Source organism: Pavona decussata, unplaced genomic scaffold, assembly GCF_977016875.1.
Source record: "Pavona decussata unplaced genomic scaffold, jaPavDecu1.1 SCAFFOLD_272, whole genome shotgun sequence".
NCBI lineage: Eukaryota > Metazoa > Cnidaria > Anthozoa > Scleractinia > Agariciidae > Pavona > Pavona decussata.
In genome coordinates this window covers 1,489,079-1,503,362 of record NW_028145674.1, presented here as the reverse complement: position 1 = coordinate 1,503,362, position 14,284 = coordinate 1,489,079, and the positions used below count along the sequence as shown (strand labels likewise).

Below are 14,284 nucleotides of genomic sequence, written 5' to 3'. Positions count from 1 at the left end.
TCCACTGGTTTGGTGTATACTAAAACAAATCTTCACCTCAGGGTCGTTGAGTAATTATGAAAATTCGCCACTTTCTACCTCGACGTCGGTGAATATTTGTTAAAGACAATGCCTCCTAAAACCGAGATATTATTTCACGACTTATGACTGTGCGGGAAAACCATACATTAACAAACTTGAATGAATTGTGAGCTTAAGGTACTATGATTTACTACTAAATATAGTTTGCTATACATTTTTTAATGGTATTTTTGCGCGAATGTTAAAATTGTATTTTTAATAGGATAAATCAACACTTCTTCAACCTACAAGCCGAAAATGTTCCCTGCTGCGGAAAGGCGTCACCTTGATAGTTTCCACAGTCAGCGCTATCTTTGGAATCAGCTGGAACACTGACGTCATACTCCATTAAATAGAGCACGTTGTCTCTTACAAGCTCAGTCGTTATACACTTTCCATTTCTCCCGGAATACTGATGTTTACTGCCGCCGTCAATCCCATTTGCATATCCTCTCAAAAGCTAACGGTACAAGAGAGAGAGTGGATATTGAGTGGATTGTCTTTCCGAATATTCTTTTGACTTTTCAGCCATTCGCCTTGATATTTTGTGCTTTTTGTATCATATAAACTGGTTTATTCTAGGGTTCTACTCATTAAACATTAAACAGGATCAAGTCAGGCGCATAAAATTCAGTACTAAACATAAAATCTAAAAATGCGCAATGTAACAAGGGTAATTTTAATAGGAATACTAATATAGATCTAGATATAGATATAGATGCTTGACAAAATATGTCATATCATGATGTCGATGCCTTGGCGCAAACGTGGATTAATTAATCATTTCTAAAGGCATCTGTTCTCTTATGACGTATCTCATTTATCTGTGGTTAATTCAACAACAGCAGTGGGCTAGAGTTGTATCACTTTATAGATCAGGTAATTTAATCCGTTTTCTCTTTACTTGTTTTAGTTTAAGGCATTTCAATCATACAAAATGTTAAGTTTAATACCCCGTGATATTTGCTATCAAATATCTGAAAATTGGTTTTTACGCCACGCAAACAGCATACGCAAAGGTTTCCATCGTGGAAATTTTAGAGAGTGGATATTGAGCGGATTGTCTTTCCGAATATTCTTTTGACTTTTCAGCCATTCGCCTTGATGTTTTGTGCTTTTTGTATCATATAAACTGGTTTATTCTAGGGTTCTACTCATTAAACATTAAATAGGATCAAGTCGGGCGCATGAAATTCAGTACTAAACATAAAATCTAAAAATACGCAATGGAACAAAGGTAATTTAAATGGGTATACTAATATAGATCCGTTCTCTCTCGTTATCTGAACATAAAAGAAAACGGTAAAATTGTTTTGCACTTTAAGGACAATCTTATTCCAGAGGACGCCTTCGGAAATTTTGTTGTCACATTGGCCATAACACAAACCTTCCGTTTTGAAACGTTGCCAACGACCTGAAATAATTTGCTGTAGACTATCAAACATACGGACGAAAACATCAAGAAAAAAGCTCGTGGAATTCTTAGGAAAGTCTCAGAAGGCAATTGAGAAGAGTTCGCTGTTCGAATTCATTGAAAGGGTATACTATTTGAAGATCTGTAGAACCTAGAGTTTGACGTCCAATCGATCTGTGGAGAAAATTTATGCAGGTTGAAAGTCATTTGCAAGCGTATGAGTGAAGCAGGTGGAATTCAAAGAATTCTTCTTATGAACTGTTTTTATCATTCCATGTTTTCCAACAAGTTATTGTTAAATGGAAAGCAATTATGGTCGCGTCATGGAAACCAGTGCTTCAATGGCCATTGCATTTTATCTGTTTGAAGGGTATGCATCTAAGCTACCTCTAAGAAGCCCTCGATTTCAAATCGAGAAATAAGGTATATAAATGGAGGGTAAATTTAAACTGATGCTAAGCTACCACAAGGTCTTCCTCAAATTTTGTCAGTCAGTGCTTTCTTAGACAGGTTCTGAATCGTTTCTTCCAATGGTATGTTGATAAAAGACTCATGGTAGTAAACAGTGCAAAGAAATCATATAATAAAATGGTTTCTTCGGCTCGATGACTCACGTACAAAACATTTGTTATGAATTGCAATGACCTCTTCTAATATGTAACATGGTTGTCATTTTTGTACTAACATACCTATCGCAAATTCTAATTTTACCATAATTTGTAATAATCCGAGTTGTTGACATAACACATGACACATTTATTGTAGGTCAACTCTTGTAACTGTCGATTTTGTACTCACATTCCTACTGCAAACTCCAATAACACGTTGCCCTAATTTGTAATAATCCTAGTTGTTCTAAATTTCAATGACAATATTTTTTGTAGGTCTTTGAAGTCACTGGTAAGTTCAACATTATCGTCAATCAACTCTTGTAAACAATGCATTAAAAAATGTCAAGCATGCTGAGAAAATTGGAACTGATTATAAAAAACCAAGTAACTGAACGACCACTGGAAAAGCAAACTACCCAACCAGCTAACAAACCAAAACAACATTGAATATACTATCCAAATAACAAGCGCCGATCGAATTTTGTTATGTCTCGTTAAGGGACCTTTCCCACTATTTATTAGAATCTGTCGTTTATACGGAGGGCAGGTGTAATGCTAATAAGGGAATTTAATAATGCACTAGTAGAATGGTAGGCACGTTTACTCCGGTTTTTTGTGGGGAATCTCATTAATTTGCGGGGGAATAAAACAACGCCGATGACGTCCTAGCATTTTATTTTGATCTCATGAATAAAATGCGTTGGATTCTCGTTAACGTGGTATTAATTATAATAGGATGATGTCATGTTTTATTTTTGTTGAGTTAAATTCAGCTTAGAATTTCCGAAGTATTTCATTTAGCTCATAAGCCGGTGTTACACAATTAGAGTCAACTTTCAGCTTCGTTTGTCCCACCAATACTCGAACTTTTGATCCCCCAAGTAGTGGCTCTCTTTGTATTTTCCGCCTGAGCTTTTGCGTCTTATTTGTGTAGCCCCAAATCTGAGTTTTGACTGCTAATTTCTTCCATTATTTCAATTCCGCTTTTGTTCGGCGACGATTCGGCGACGAAGAAACTGCGGTTCAAAACTCGTAGGCATTGCTGGTAAGAGTTTCGTAAGAAGATGGCCGTTTCCCGCTTCAACACTAGACTTACCCTAATTGCTTAAAATCCATTGGATGATGAAGAAAGAACCAATCAGCTGTAGGGCTGGTAAGGCATTAGCAGCCCGCGGAGCACGTTTTTGCAAAAGGCCGTCTATTTGGACACCTATATTTATAATAGGGAACTTCAACACAGACTTTTTCAAGCCACGGACTACAACCGGAAATTAAGTTTCCTTTTTTGGAGCGTTTACACGTGAAGAAGTTTCATGAAAATTGATGAAGTAGTAATTTCAGCTCGGTCCTGTATCTTTATTTCAGTTACTTTTTTTGTTATTAAGTTTATTTACGTTCTAATTCATTACGTTCAACCGAACGTAAATCATTTTGCCTCTTAAATAAATTCGCAAATAACAGTCAAATACAGCATGTAAGATGGTTCGCAAGCGGACCCAACAATTTTTTAATAAATACAATTGGAAGCAGAAAATTTAATTTCAAGGAAAATAAAAGGACACATAATTGCGACTAGAGTCTGACATGCTAAAAGCTCTCGTAACTGCAATTAAGCCTATTACTCTCGGATTCGAGAACATACATGTCCTTGATAGTGTCAGTCTTCCAGCCTCCCTGGATCTTCAACATTCTTTCCGAGATAGGATCAGATTCAGAATTGTTAACAACTTAAGTTTTGTCGATTCTATTTCAAACGCTCATTAGGTGACATCTAAAACACTTGCATTGCATCTTTCATTTTTCATCTTTTTCATCTTGTTTTCTTCATAACAGTTCCTTGCTCCTTTCTTTTTTTTTTTTCACTTTTTTTTTCTTTAAAGATTGTGTGACCGACACTGACACCCTTCAATCATGTCTGGGTCAGCTGATATTGCCATAACAACAGTGACGTCCATACTCATCATAACATGTATCATTGGAAACTCTCTGGTCTGTGCCATCGTAAAGAGAAATCGGGAAATGAGGTATATGCACATGTGAATACTGAAACTAAACAATATTGCTGAAAAGATCCACAGAGACAAGTTACCACAATGCCTTAAAACCTGTCAGCGAATACTTTCTCAGCCGGGGTCTAGATTAAATCTTCCAAAAGGCAGCTTGGCTAAAGAGCCAAGTTGGTAAACACTGGATGCCAATGACTGACGTGCAAAACATCGATCGACCCACATCCTACATTGGCAAATAAGTTATTTTTAACTTAACATTTCTCTTTTCTAAATCAATTTACCTCGCATTTGGATGGTTGTCAAACAAACAAGTGTCAGTCTTGCGTAGGGGGTGAAAAATAAACGACCTCAACAGGACAGAGACGACAACACATGTCGATTTTAATAAGAATTCGCCTAGAAGGTATTTCGTTTTTTATTTATGTATCATTTGACATTGATCACTCAATCCTCTAGGATTCCCATAAATTATCTGATTGTCAATCTGGCAGTGGGGGACATCATTTACGCGACATTTCATGTAACAGAGCTGGTTTACAGGTACATTACCACCCACCCAGATGGATTTACCGGAAAAATTGTATGTTTGTTAAGAAACGGCAGCTTACAATGGCTTGGAGCAGGTTCTTCAATCTTCACTCTGGTTGCTATCGCCTTTGAACGCTACTTTGCAGTGTTATATCCGTATGGCAACAAAGGAAAACTAACCATGCGCAAACTCAAGGTATGTCATTACAAAGTGCACATTATTGGAACCTAACAGAAAATACATATCTGGTTTTATAAACTGAGTTGATAAGGTAATTCAGCTCTCGAATCTCTTTTCGATGGCTTTAATACCTTATCAACTCTTTTAATAAATAAGTACGTACAGTATGATCATCCAGGTGAGTGTAGGCCTGAGAAGGATTGTTTGTGGTGACTTTGACTGACGTTTCGACAACCCGAGCGGAAGTCATCTTCAGAGTAAAGTGAATTGTGGAACATCAGTGGGTGGTATATACGTCTCTGTTTGTTAACGTGATTGGTCAACGAAGTCGAGATGTTTTTAGTCGTTTGTCAGTAAGCCGTGATGTTATAGGCTGTGAAGACTGTAGAAAGTAATTGGTGCGTTTCGATCCGTCTTTTGTTAGTCAAAGAATCCGTGGGTCTATTGTTAGTAAAATGTCTATTGTGTGTCTGTTTCGTTGTTGTTGCCAATAAGGCGTTTGTATGGTGCAGGTAGTTGTAGGCAATGGTTGAGTGGCGTTTGTTCTAAGTTAGTAAATCAGCTTTCCAGAGTGAGTCGTTGATAGTAATTTGTACTGTAGTGGTGGGAAAAGGGGTCCTTGAGGCCAAGTATGCTTGCATAGCAAAAATAGGGCATAGGTTGGAGTTTGTCCTCCCAATTACTATGGTTTGCCCCTTTCTAAAATGGTCTGTCTTTGAAACCTTTGACCGAACCAGCATATACTTGGGAGAAGAGTGAGGCATAAATGTTAAATATAAATCAAGTGACGTTTGGGTTCAAAAATAGAATTACATGTCAGTTCACCTATACGTAGGAAACCAAAGAAGGCAAGGGTCATTGCGGCCCAGACCATGAGAGAGTCTTTGTTGTTGGTATAATTGACATTGAGGTGGTGGTAGAAAAAGTTTAGCATTTGCAACGTGATTGGGCTGCGAAATTTAGAATGTACCTCTTGGGAGCGTTTTATTCCCCGAAGAATTAGCTCCAGGCGAAGAAAACCGGTCATACGCAGCTCATAGCCATTACTGGAATGGTAGTGTTTAATGGCTGATAGATAATTCTTGATAGTACTATGTTGTACTGCACGGGCCATGTAGACCGAGAAGTTGATCAGAGTATCCTCATCAATGGGAAGCTTGGGCGTAATTCTCATTTGTGAACAGAAGGAATAAAATTGTCGCACACCAGAACTGTACGTTTTTTTAGAGTTCTGGGCAAGTGCCATCCCAAGGAAATACTGAGCTTCTCTACTTAGAGACTGTACATATGGGCTGGGATGGGGTCTGGAGACACATTGGACTGTCAGGAGCTAGCTGGCGAAAACGCTCCATCTGAAAGCGATAAAGAGAGTCCTCAATGTTTTTATTTTTCCCCGGGACATGCACCGCACGGAAATAGAAATTATATTTCAGGGTACAAAGTGTAAGGTCCCTCACCAAGTCCATTACCCGGAGTACTTTTGATTTTCGAGAATTAATGACCTCAACCACGCCTTGATTGTCGCAATAAAACTTAATGCGCTTGGATGTCCATTGGGAGCCCCACAGATGGCAAGCAATATTAATAGCAAATACCTCTTTGCCAGAGAATACTTATACCAGGTTGACGTAACTGTTGGTGGGGTAACCATTTTCCCTGAAACCACCTATGTTGAAGAAAGCCCCCGTAACCCACCGAACCAGAGGCATCTGTGAATAGGGAAAAGGTCTCGGAGGTGTCCATTCCACTGTTCTATGAAAACGGTCCACATTTGAATATCCTTGTAAAAACCCGTGGAGAGCTTGATGTGATGATGGGGTTTTTTGACACCTCTGGTAAGCTCAATAATTCTTTGGAGGAAAGGGCGCCCAGGGGGGATGACCTTGCATGCATAGTTCAGGGTACTAATCAAAGACTGAAGCTCTTGAAGTGTTGTTGACCGCTTTGATTGGAAGGTTTGTAGAGCGGTTCTTATTCGCTCAATCTTGTCCTCTGGCAGTCTCGCTTTCATTTTCTGCGAGTCTAAAATGATGCCCATGAACTGGGTGATTTGACAGGGACCCTCTGTTTTGGCTGCTGAGATTCAAATATTGAGATTCTTGAAGGTCAAGATCATGCTAGATAGGGTTGCTTTACAGGGTGACTCATAGGAAATGGTGCGAGCTGGTGGTTCGATTATAAGGAAGTCATCCAAAATATGACAGGCAAAGGAAATTGAGCAATTGTTCAGAAAGATGCACTCAATGGCGTCGGACAATTGATTGAAGAGGAATGGGGCGGAACGGAGCCCAAAGGGGAGGGCTTTATCAAAGTAATAGTGCCCATTCCAAAACATTCCCGAAAGCTCCCAATCATCTGGATGAACTGGATAGAGTCTAAAGGCAGATTCTATATCCGTTTTTTCCATAAAACAATTGGAACCAAACCCTTGAATGGCGGCAATGCCATTGTCAATAGTAATATATTGAAGGGAGAAGTCATCCTTCTCTATAAAATGATTGATGCTGGTTGTACCAGATTTAGGGAAGGACAAATGAAATATTGTGCGAAATTTGCTTGAATATTTCTTTGGGACAAGATCAATGGGGGAAACTTGAAAATTCTCAAAAGGTGGGGAAAGGAAAGAGCCAGCAGTACGCCCCTTATTAACCTCTTCTGCTAGATTGGTAGTTACCACTCCTGGGTTTAGGGAGGCAGTAGGTAAATGTTTTGAAAAGCAAGAACACCTAGGACCGGAATAGCCGATCCTAGCCCCCTCCCTTAGTTCTGAGCACAATTTATTCACAAAGTCCCTGTTATGTGGTGAAAAAGAGCCTGGTATTGATTATGGACATTTACTGGGGCGACTGTGCTCCCAAAACTACTTGTCGTGGCGACGGGCACTGTGCTGCTGAGGGTGGGACTTTCCAATACTTGGGAGTGGTTGGTGTTTTTCGGAATCATGGTTACTGCGGAACTTGCACCCTGGGCCACAGCCCCCACAGCCGGGTCTGTTGCATTTGCATTTTTTTGGCAGCAGCCTTATGGCAAAACTTGTTGTCATAAACACACCACCCCAACCCTCGATGATATTTAGCTGCATAGCGAATTAAGGAGAGGTATTCAAGCAGCTCTGCAGAACGAAACGGCTTTCTAGTTATCATAACGCTCATGTAAGCGGTAAAGCCGTGGTCCATTCCTCTATGTTAGTGATAGAGGCGACTTTGGTCTTATTAACTCTAATTACAGAATTCTCTAAAGTTAAGGTTAGGGGCTCATCATGTAAAGGCTTCAGTGCATTAAAGTTCTTTGGCAACAATTTTGACAGTTCCATAAACTCACCAGAGAGGATTTCCTTAACCAGTTTGGCTGGAAGTTCATGAACAGAATCGTTGGTGCTTGTTATTTCCGTACTTGCGGAGGCTTCGTTCAGAGGCGACAAAGGTGGCACAATTAAAGTGGCGTCGCCTGACGTAGCTGGGTCTTGCACTTGGGTCGGGGGATCTGACCCATTCTTGTCAGCAGATGGCTCTTTTGCCGGGTGCGAAGATCCAGTGAAAGCGTTCACAGTGGCTTGGGCCGTGGCGGATGCAGTTTTCTCGATTGTTTCGTTGATAGAAGCTTGGATTACAGGTTGAACCTGCGTCAGCTGGCCCGGGGACAGAAGCCGTTCGTCAGATGATTCCCTGTCTATCAGTCCTTGAACCTGTTGCTTGAGTTCGTTAAACTGTTGTTGCAGAGCACCGCCTTCGGCGTCGCGATCGACCACGTGCTCGTCGCTATTTAGATCAGTGCCAATGGACGAATTCTGCCGAGCGTTTTCGAGTCTTTCGATCAGAGCAGCTCGAACTCCAGTTGTTGGGAAATTTGCCCTTCCGCACATGGACCTCAAATCTTTAACGAGTAACCCGTGCAGGTCGAGGTCGGCTGGGATGTTCAGTTGGTCGGTTACAGTGGCGCTCCGCGTCCGTCGAGTGGGCGGCATAGTTGATTGCGTAATGTTTACGTTGTCAAGAGCAGGTACAAAATCTTTGAGCGCTCCAAATTTCAAAAAAACGGGTAGAAAACACGTATGGAGATAAGGAATAGTCCTCCAGCCACTGTAAAATTGCGTAAAAAACGAAAGCAAACGCTATTGCTTCGAGAAATGTTTTGCCTTGTTGCTTGAGTTGAAGCAAAAGACTACGAGCACATGGAGCATGCCCATGATACGGTAGCGTGGCGTCATTTGATTGGATAGTTTGGTGTCACGGAGGCTCAAATGGTTCTCACGTGCGGTCACATGAGACACAAACTGGACAAAGTTCAAAGCTCAAACAATTGATTAACTAAAATTTATTTACGGTGTTCAATAAATTGTGATCTATATATCTATCTATCAATCTATCTATCTATCTATCTATCAATCTATCTATCTATCTATCTATCTATCTATCTATCTATCTATCTATCTATCTATCTATCTACTTGAATTGTAGAGAAGTCAACAAACAATGCCAACCACAAAGTCCTAAAATGAAGGATCACTGGAAGCGATCGTGGAGACTTGAATAATTGTTGAAATAAACTAATTGTAAAGGTCAAGAAACCAACTTCGTATAGGTCTTTAGCCGTATTTGCTCTACGTTTCGGTCGTCGCGGCCTTCCCCAGGAGCGTACACTAGTTTGACAATAACGGGAACGGTCAGGTCAATATGAATTCAAATAATGCACTTACAATAAACGGTCAACTATGACGAAATAGCGATAACTTGACAATCTAACGATAACGTATCTATCCATCTATTTATCCATCCATCCATCGATCCTTCCATCCATCCTTCCGTCTATATATCTCCCTATCTGTCTCTGTCTGTCTCTCTGGGTGTGTTTTTATTTTCATGTTTATTTATCTGTCCATTTGTTTATTATAAACGGGAAAAAATAACCGTCGGAAAACTGTTTGGTCCCATAGAGATGCTCCGTATTCATCTCTTCACTTCTTAATAAACCTCAACTTTCAACCACGTAACAGATGTTCGTGATTAACATTTATCACTTGATGATGTCGAAAGCTATTATTATTATTATTATTATTATTATTATTATTATTATTATTAATAATATTATTATTATTATTATTATTATTATTATTATTATTATTATTATGTGTGACTAGACCTCACAAGTTTAAATATTTATCTTTCCTAGGTGATTCTTCTTGGCTGTTGGATCCTCTCACTGATTGTGAGTTTCCGACATTTCTTTAGAGTAACGTATGTAAAGGATGCCAACAAGTGTGTGTCTAGCCTAGAGATGTTCAAGGCTCGTGTTACGTTGTTTTCTATCCTCGTTGTTATTTCCTCTACGCTGATGATTAGCTTATACTCCAGAGTCGTGTACACTTTATGGTTTAAGCGTCAAGGCGAGAATATACTCACACCTCAACAGCAGGTACGAGCTAGCACTGCAATTATCCTTAACTCTATATGCGTCATGTTGATAAAAAAAATAATCAAAATTAAATCGGTGCATTTCAATACTTGATAAAGGACTAATACGAATCAAAGTTTTTTTTAATCTTCCATTAATAGCACTTGCCTTTTAAAGTAGAATAATTACTGTCTGAATGAAAAGTGTTATTACCTACGTGTAATTCACTTTTTCCTTCGTCATATGCCTGCTTTATAACCTAATTTACTTGTGTGCTTGCACTGTGGCTGTTTGCTTTGGAGTTTGATTGCCTACTTGATTGCTTGCTTTTACAATAATATTACTCTGTAAAAGATTTCCAACAGGTCTAAACTAATCGGTCCGAGAAACGCTTGGCACAAGTGTTCTATATTATTATTCACCTGAACCCGGTTGCATAAGCATCTTGAGATAAGTGGGAGTTTTTTCAAGTCGTCTCCTGTGCGCTCCTGTTGTGTTCCCTATCCCCGAGAAAATAATCTCGAAAGAACGTGTTTGGATAATCAGTAGGGTATGTTTTCAAGGTAAAAATAAACGTGGCCTTGTCTTCCGAGTCAAGGATGTGTTTCTCCCCAAATGTTAACTATATTCCACCACATTCTTTTCAAGAGCTAACGATTGGTTGTTTCAATTAAAAACTATTTTGAATCTGATCTAAAACAAACTCTGACGAAGGCAACAGAAGATGACCGAAAATTTAGTTTTTAAAACTAAACTGCACTGATCTCCCAAATGGCATTAACCCGGGACCTCCGGCTTACAAGTCCGGCGCCCTAACCACCAGGCCACGACCCGACGACACGCGGATGATATAAAAATGTAAGGGAAATTAAACGTTTTTTTCGGGATAGTGCTCCGCTTTGCTTAACTTGGCTTCCTTGATTTAAATAAGAAATACATCTTATCTTTAAATGAATGTAAATATATGAAACATAGATCAAATAGCAGAAAGATCCTCGCAGGATTTTTCTTCTATTAAATTTTTCATCCGCAGTTCAAAATATATGTTATTTCATATATTTACATTTATTTATTCATCCTTCACGGGTATATCACGAACTCTCAATAAGACCAGCTCCCAGTTGGCTTGATACCTCAGTTGGTAGAGCACTGCACCGGCATCCCAGAGGTCATGGGTTCGAATCCCGTTTAAACCTAAATTTTTTAAGGCTTTCTTTCCACAACTGCTTAAGTTGCGTACTAACTGCGAGGATCTTTCTTCTATTTGACATCTTATCCTTTTACGTCTGAATGTAAATCTGGAAACAATAAATTAATATTACACAATTAAAATATGGCCATACTGAATGACATCTTTCTGTACACAGGGTGTGTTGAAGGTACGGAAGCGAGTTACTTTGATGGTTTTTACCGTCAGCGCCATCTTTGCAATCTGCTGGGATGCTGACTTTATAGTCCACTACATAGAGCGCTTTAGCTCTTACAAGTTTGGTCCTTATGCAATTCCCATTGCTCGCACAATGCTCATGTTCAATGCCGCTGTGAATCCGTTTGCATATGCTCTGATAAACGAAAGATTCAGGAAGAAGATAAAGGAAATGTTGTGTTGCAACTTTCGTTCATCTGCTGCGAGAGTTCTTCCTTCAAGGGATATCGAGATGCCCAAAAGCACCAGTCAATCGATCGACCAACAAAACAGGAACAAGCACCACAGAGTGATGCACTAAGGAAATATTACCCCTGCTCCTCCAGACTTGGCTAACTCCAGCCCTGCAATCTAATTTTCTTTCACTTCAATAGTCCTTCTCCAACCTGCCAGCGAAAAAATCACACGGCTTTGACTGAAGAAACAATATTTGCCTTAAATGTAGCATGTTTTGTTATTAAATCTTGCATTTTTTTGGTCGTGCCTTGTTTTAGGTCGGCACACACGAGGGGACTAGTCGCAGGGACTTGTTTTAGGGACTAGTCCGCTGTAGGGTTTACACGATAGGACGAGTCGTGGGGACAAGTCCCTTGAAGGGTTTACACGCTGGGACCTGTTACACATCGAAATAGAAAAATTAAGGGCGCTTTAACTGAAGTTCAGGGATGCGTAGCGACGAAATAGGAGCGGTACTGAACAGTGAAACCGAAGTTACTAAATTTTAAAACCACAAAACATTTACACGTCAATAAAACAGCACAATTTCGATCTATAAAATTAGTCAGTCATTAACAATTTGGAAAAGGTTTTTTTTTTTTTCATTAGAGTTCCGTATACTACTGATTCAGAACAGAAAAACAGCCGCTTTTCAAGCAAGGCCTTTAATACAAACAATACTTAACCTCACCATCGGCTGCCACCTTGAAACGGAGTTCGTAAGGGGTTATGGGACCTAAAATACTGATCAATCATTGGTTTATTTTAATTTGGTTGCGGGGACTTGTCCCAAGAACAGCTCACACGCAGGGACCAGCATAATTTGAGGGCACAAGTCCCGGGGACTTGTCCCACGAATTCAAAACGTGTTTGATTTCGTGGGACAAGTCGCCGAGACCAAATTTTGATCACTGCGACTAAATTTTTTGATGAAAATGGGTGGTTTACACGAAGGGACTTAGTCCCAGCGACTAGTCGCGGGGACTAGTCGCAGGGACTTGTCGCTTCGTGTGTGCCGATCTTTAATCGAGAAAACAGAAAACTTACTGGTGCATGATCTAGTTTTACGATAAACATCAAATTACAAAAACGTCTGTAAGTTTGGATAATTTTAGACTATGATTTTGTTTTGTTTTCCGGAAGTCAGCTTATTCTGACTGGAGCTACATTGGATAGCCTGTTGCCTTGATATACTTTCTACAGTTTATTTTCCTACTGTTTTTAATTCTTTCTGCTCTACTTAACATAGATTGATTTGAATTATGGTTGCCATCTTGGAGAAGGTTCATAATCAGGCATTCACTTATTTAACATAGACGGAGTAGGCCCTAACATAAACTTGTTCATTGGTATACAGCATTTACTCAAATTGCGACCATTGGAATATTTTATACAGTCTTGAGAGGGGGATGAGTGGAGACAATCTAATGAAATCATTAACCAACGCATTTTGGACTGAATCTAGTCTTTTTAGATCTTATTTAAGTTCTTTGGTCTTCTTCGGTTACGGCTTTGCAATTATGTATCATGTAAGTGTAGTATAATGAAAGTCTGTACTGCTGTAGAGTAGTGTAAAGTATTGCATGTCTTAAGTATTGTAATCTACTGTCAAGTATGCATTGAAAAGCATTCTAAACTATATTGCTAAAAAAATACACCTCGGTAACGTAATTCCCGCGGTGAGTTAACCTTGGTGTTATTTACATTGGGAATGCTATTTACCTTGGTATGTGTAACCACACTATTATGTACATTACTGAAAGGTGGAAAATTTTTGTGGGTCAAAGCGATCTCTTCAGTCGATCTTCACTTAGAATATAATGTTATCTGAAGCGATCGTTACTTTGCTGTCAACGGATATCTCCTCCTAGCAACTTTATAGAACTTACCGCACACAGCTGAAGGTATTTTATTGGCAAATGTGTATTATCCCTTATTATAATCAGTTAACTTGTCCGGCTTAATTACCATTACTATTTCACTGTTTCACCAGAAACACAAAGGTAGTAAACAAAAAAGAAACAATACTCATCTATCCATAAGTCTAATTGCTTGTTTTTCTGATCGTTTCGTTTCAGTTAAAAGTAGGAAAATGGAAATTTTGAACTATGTCATCACTTCCGGGGCCCTTAGTCCATGTGGTCTTTGCCGAATGAAAAAAAATAACAGGAAAAAAACAAACAAAAATATGCGTTTTAACATCACATTCCTCTCTAGCGTGCATGGCAGGCGCTAGAAAGGGGAAGGGAGAAGCGAAATCGGGCGCGCGCGACGCGAGGGAAACAGGAAAAGGAAGCGCCTGCAGCTAGTCCATCGTTTATATCGTCTCGCCCCTTCATTAATACGCTAACAGCTAAAATCCACGACCCGACTGGCTGTCAAATGGCAGCCAATCAAAATGTTTACTTTTCGCGGGAAACCGGAGCGTGCGAATAAAGGTCAGATAAA

General features: G+C 39.6%; 1 protein-coding gene across 1 annotated transcript; it reads left to right on the top strand.

Moving 5' to 3' along the window:
- Positions 1 to 881: 881 nt before the first annotated feature.
- On the top strand, positions 882 to 13,482 carry LOC146455656 (pyroglutamylated RF-amide peptide receptor-like). Its single transcript, XM_085093996.1, has 5 exons — positions 882 to 939; positions 3,966 to 4,109; positions 4,551 to 4,818; positions 9,973 to 10,215; positions 11,562 to 13,482. Exons 2-5 carry the CDS (start codon positions 3,997 to 3,999, stop codon positions 11,919 to 11,921), a joined length of 984 nt encoding a protein of 327 aa, XP_084950122.1. The 5' UTR covers positions 882 to 939; positions 3,966 to 3,996; the 3' UTR covers positions 11,922 to 13,482.
- The last annotated feature ends 802 nt before the right edge of the window (positions 13,483 to 14,284 follow it).

Bases quoted from the DNA above. Each gene is read 5' to 3' on its own strand.
- LOC146455656 (XM_085093996.1), top strand. From the start codon at position 3,997: ATGTCTGGGTCAGCTGATATTGCCATAACAACAGTGACGTCCATACTC. The intron at 4,110-4,550 runs GTATATGCACAT...TCAATCCTCTAG, and splicing joins AAGAGAAATCGGGAAATGAG to GATTCCCATAAATTATCTGA. The intron at 4,819-9,972 runs GTATGTCATTAC...TATCTTTCCTAG, and splicing joins TAACCATGCGCAAACTCAAG to GTGATTCTTCTTGGCTGTTG.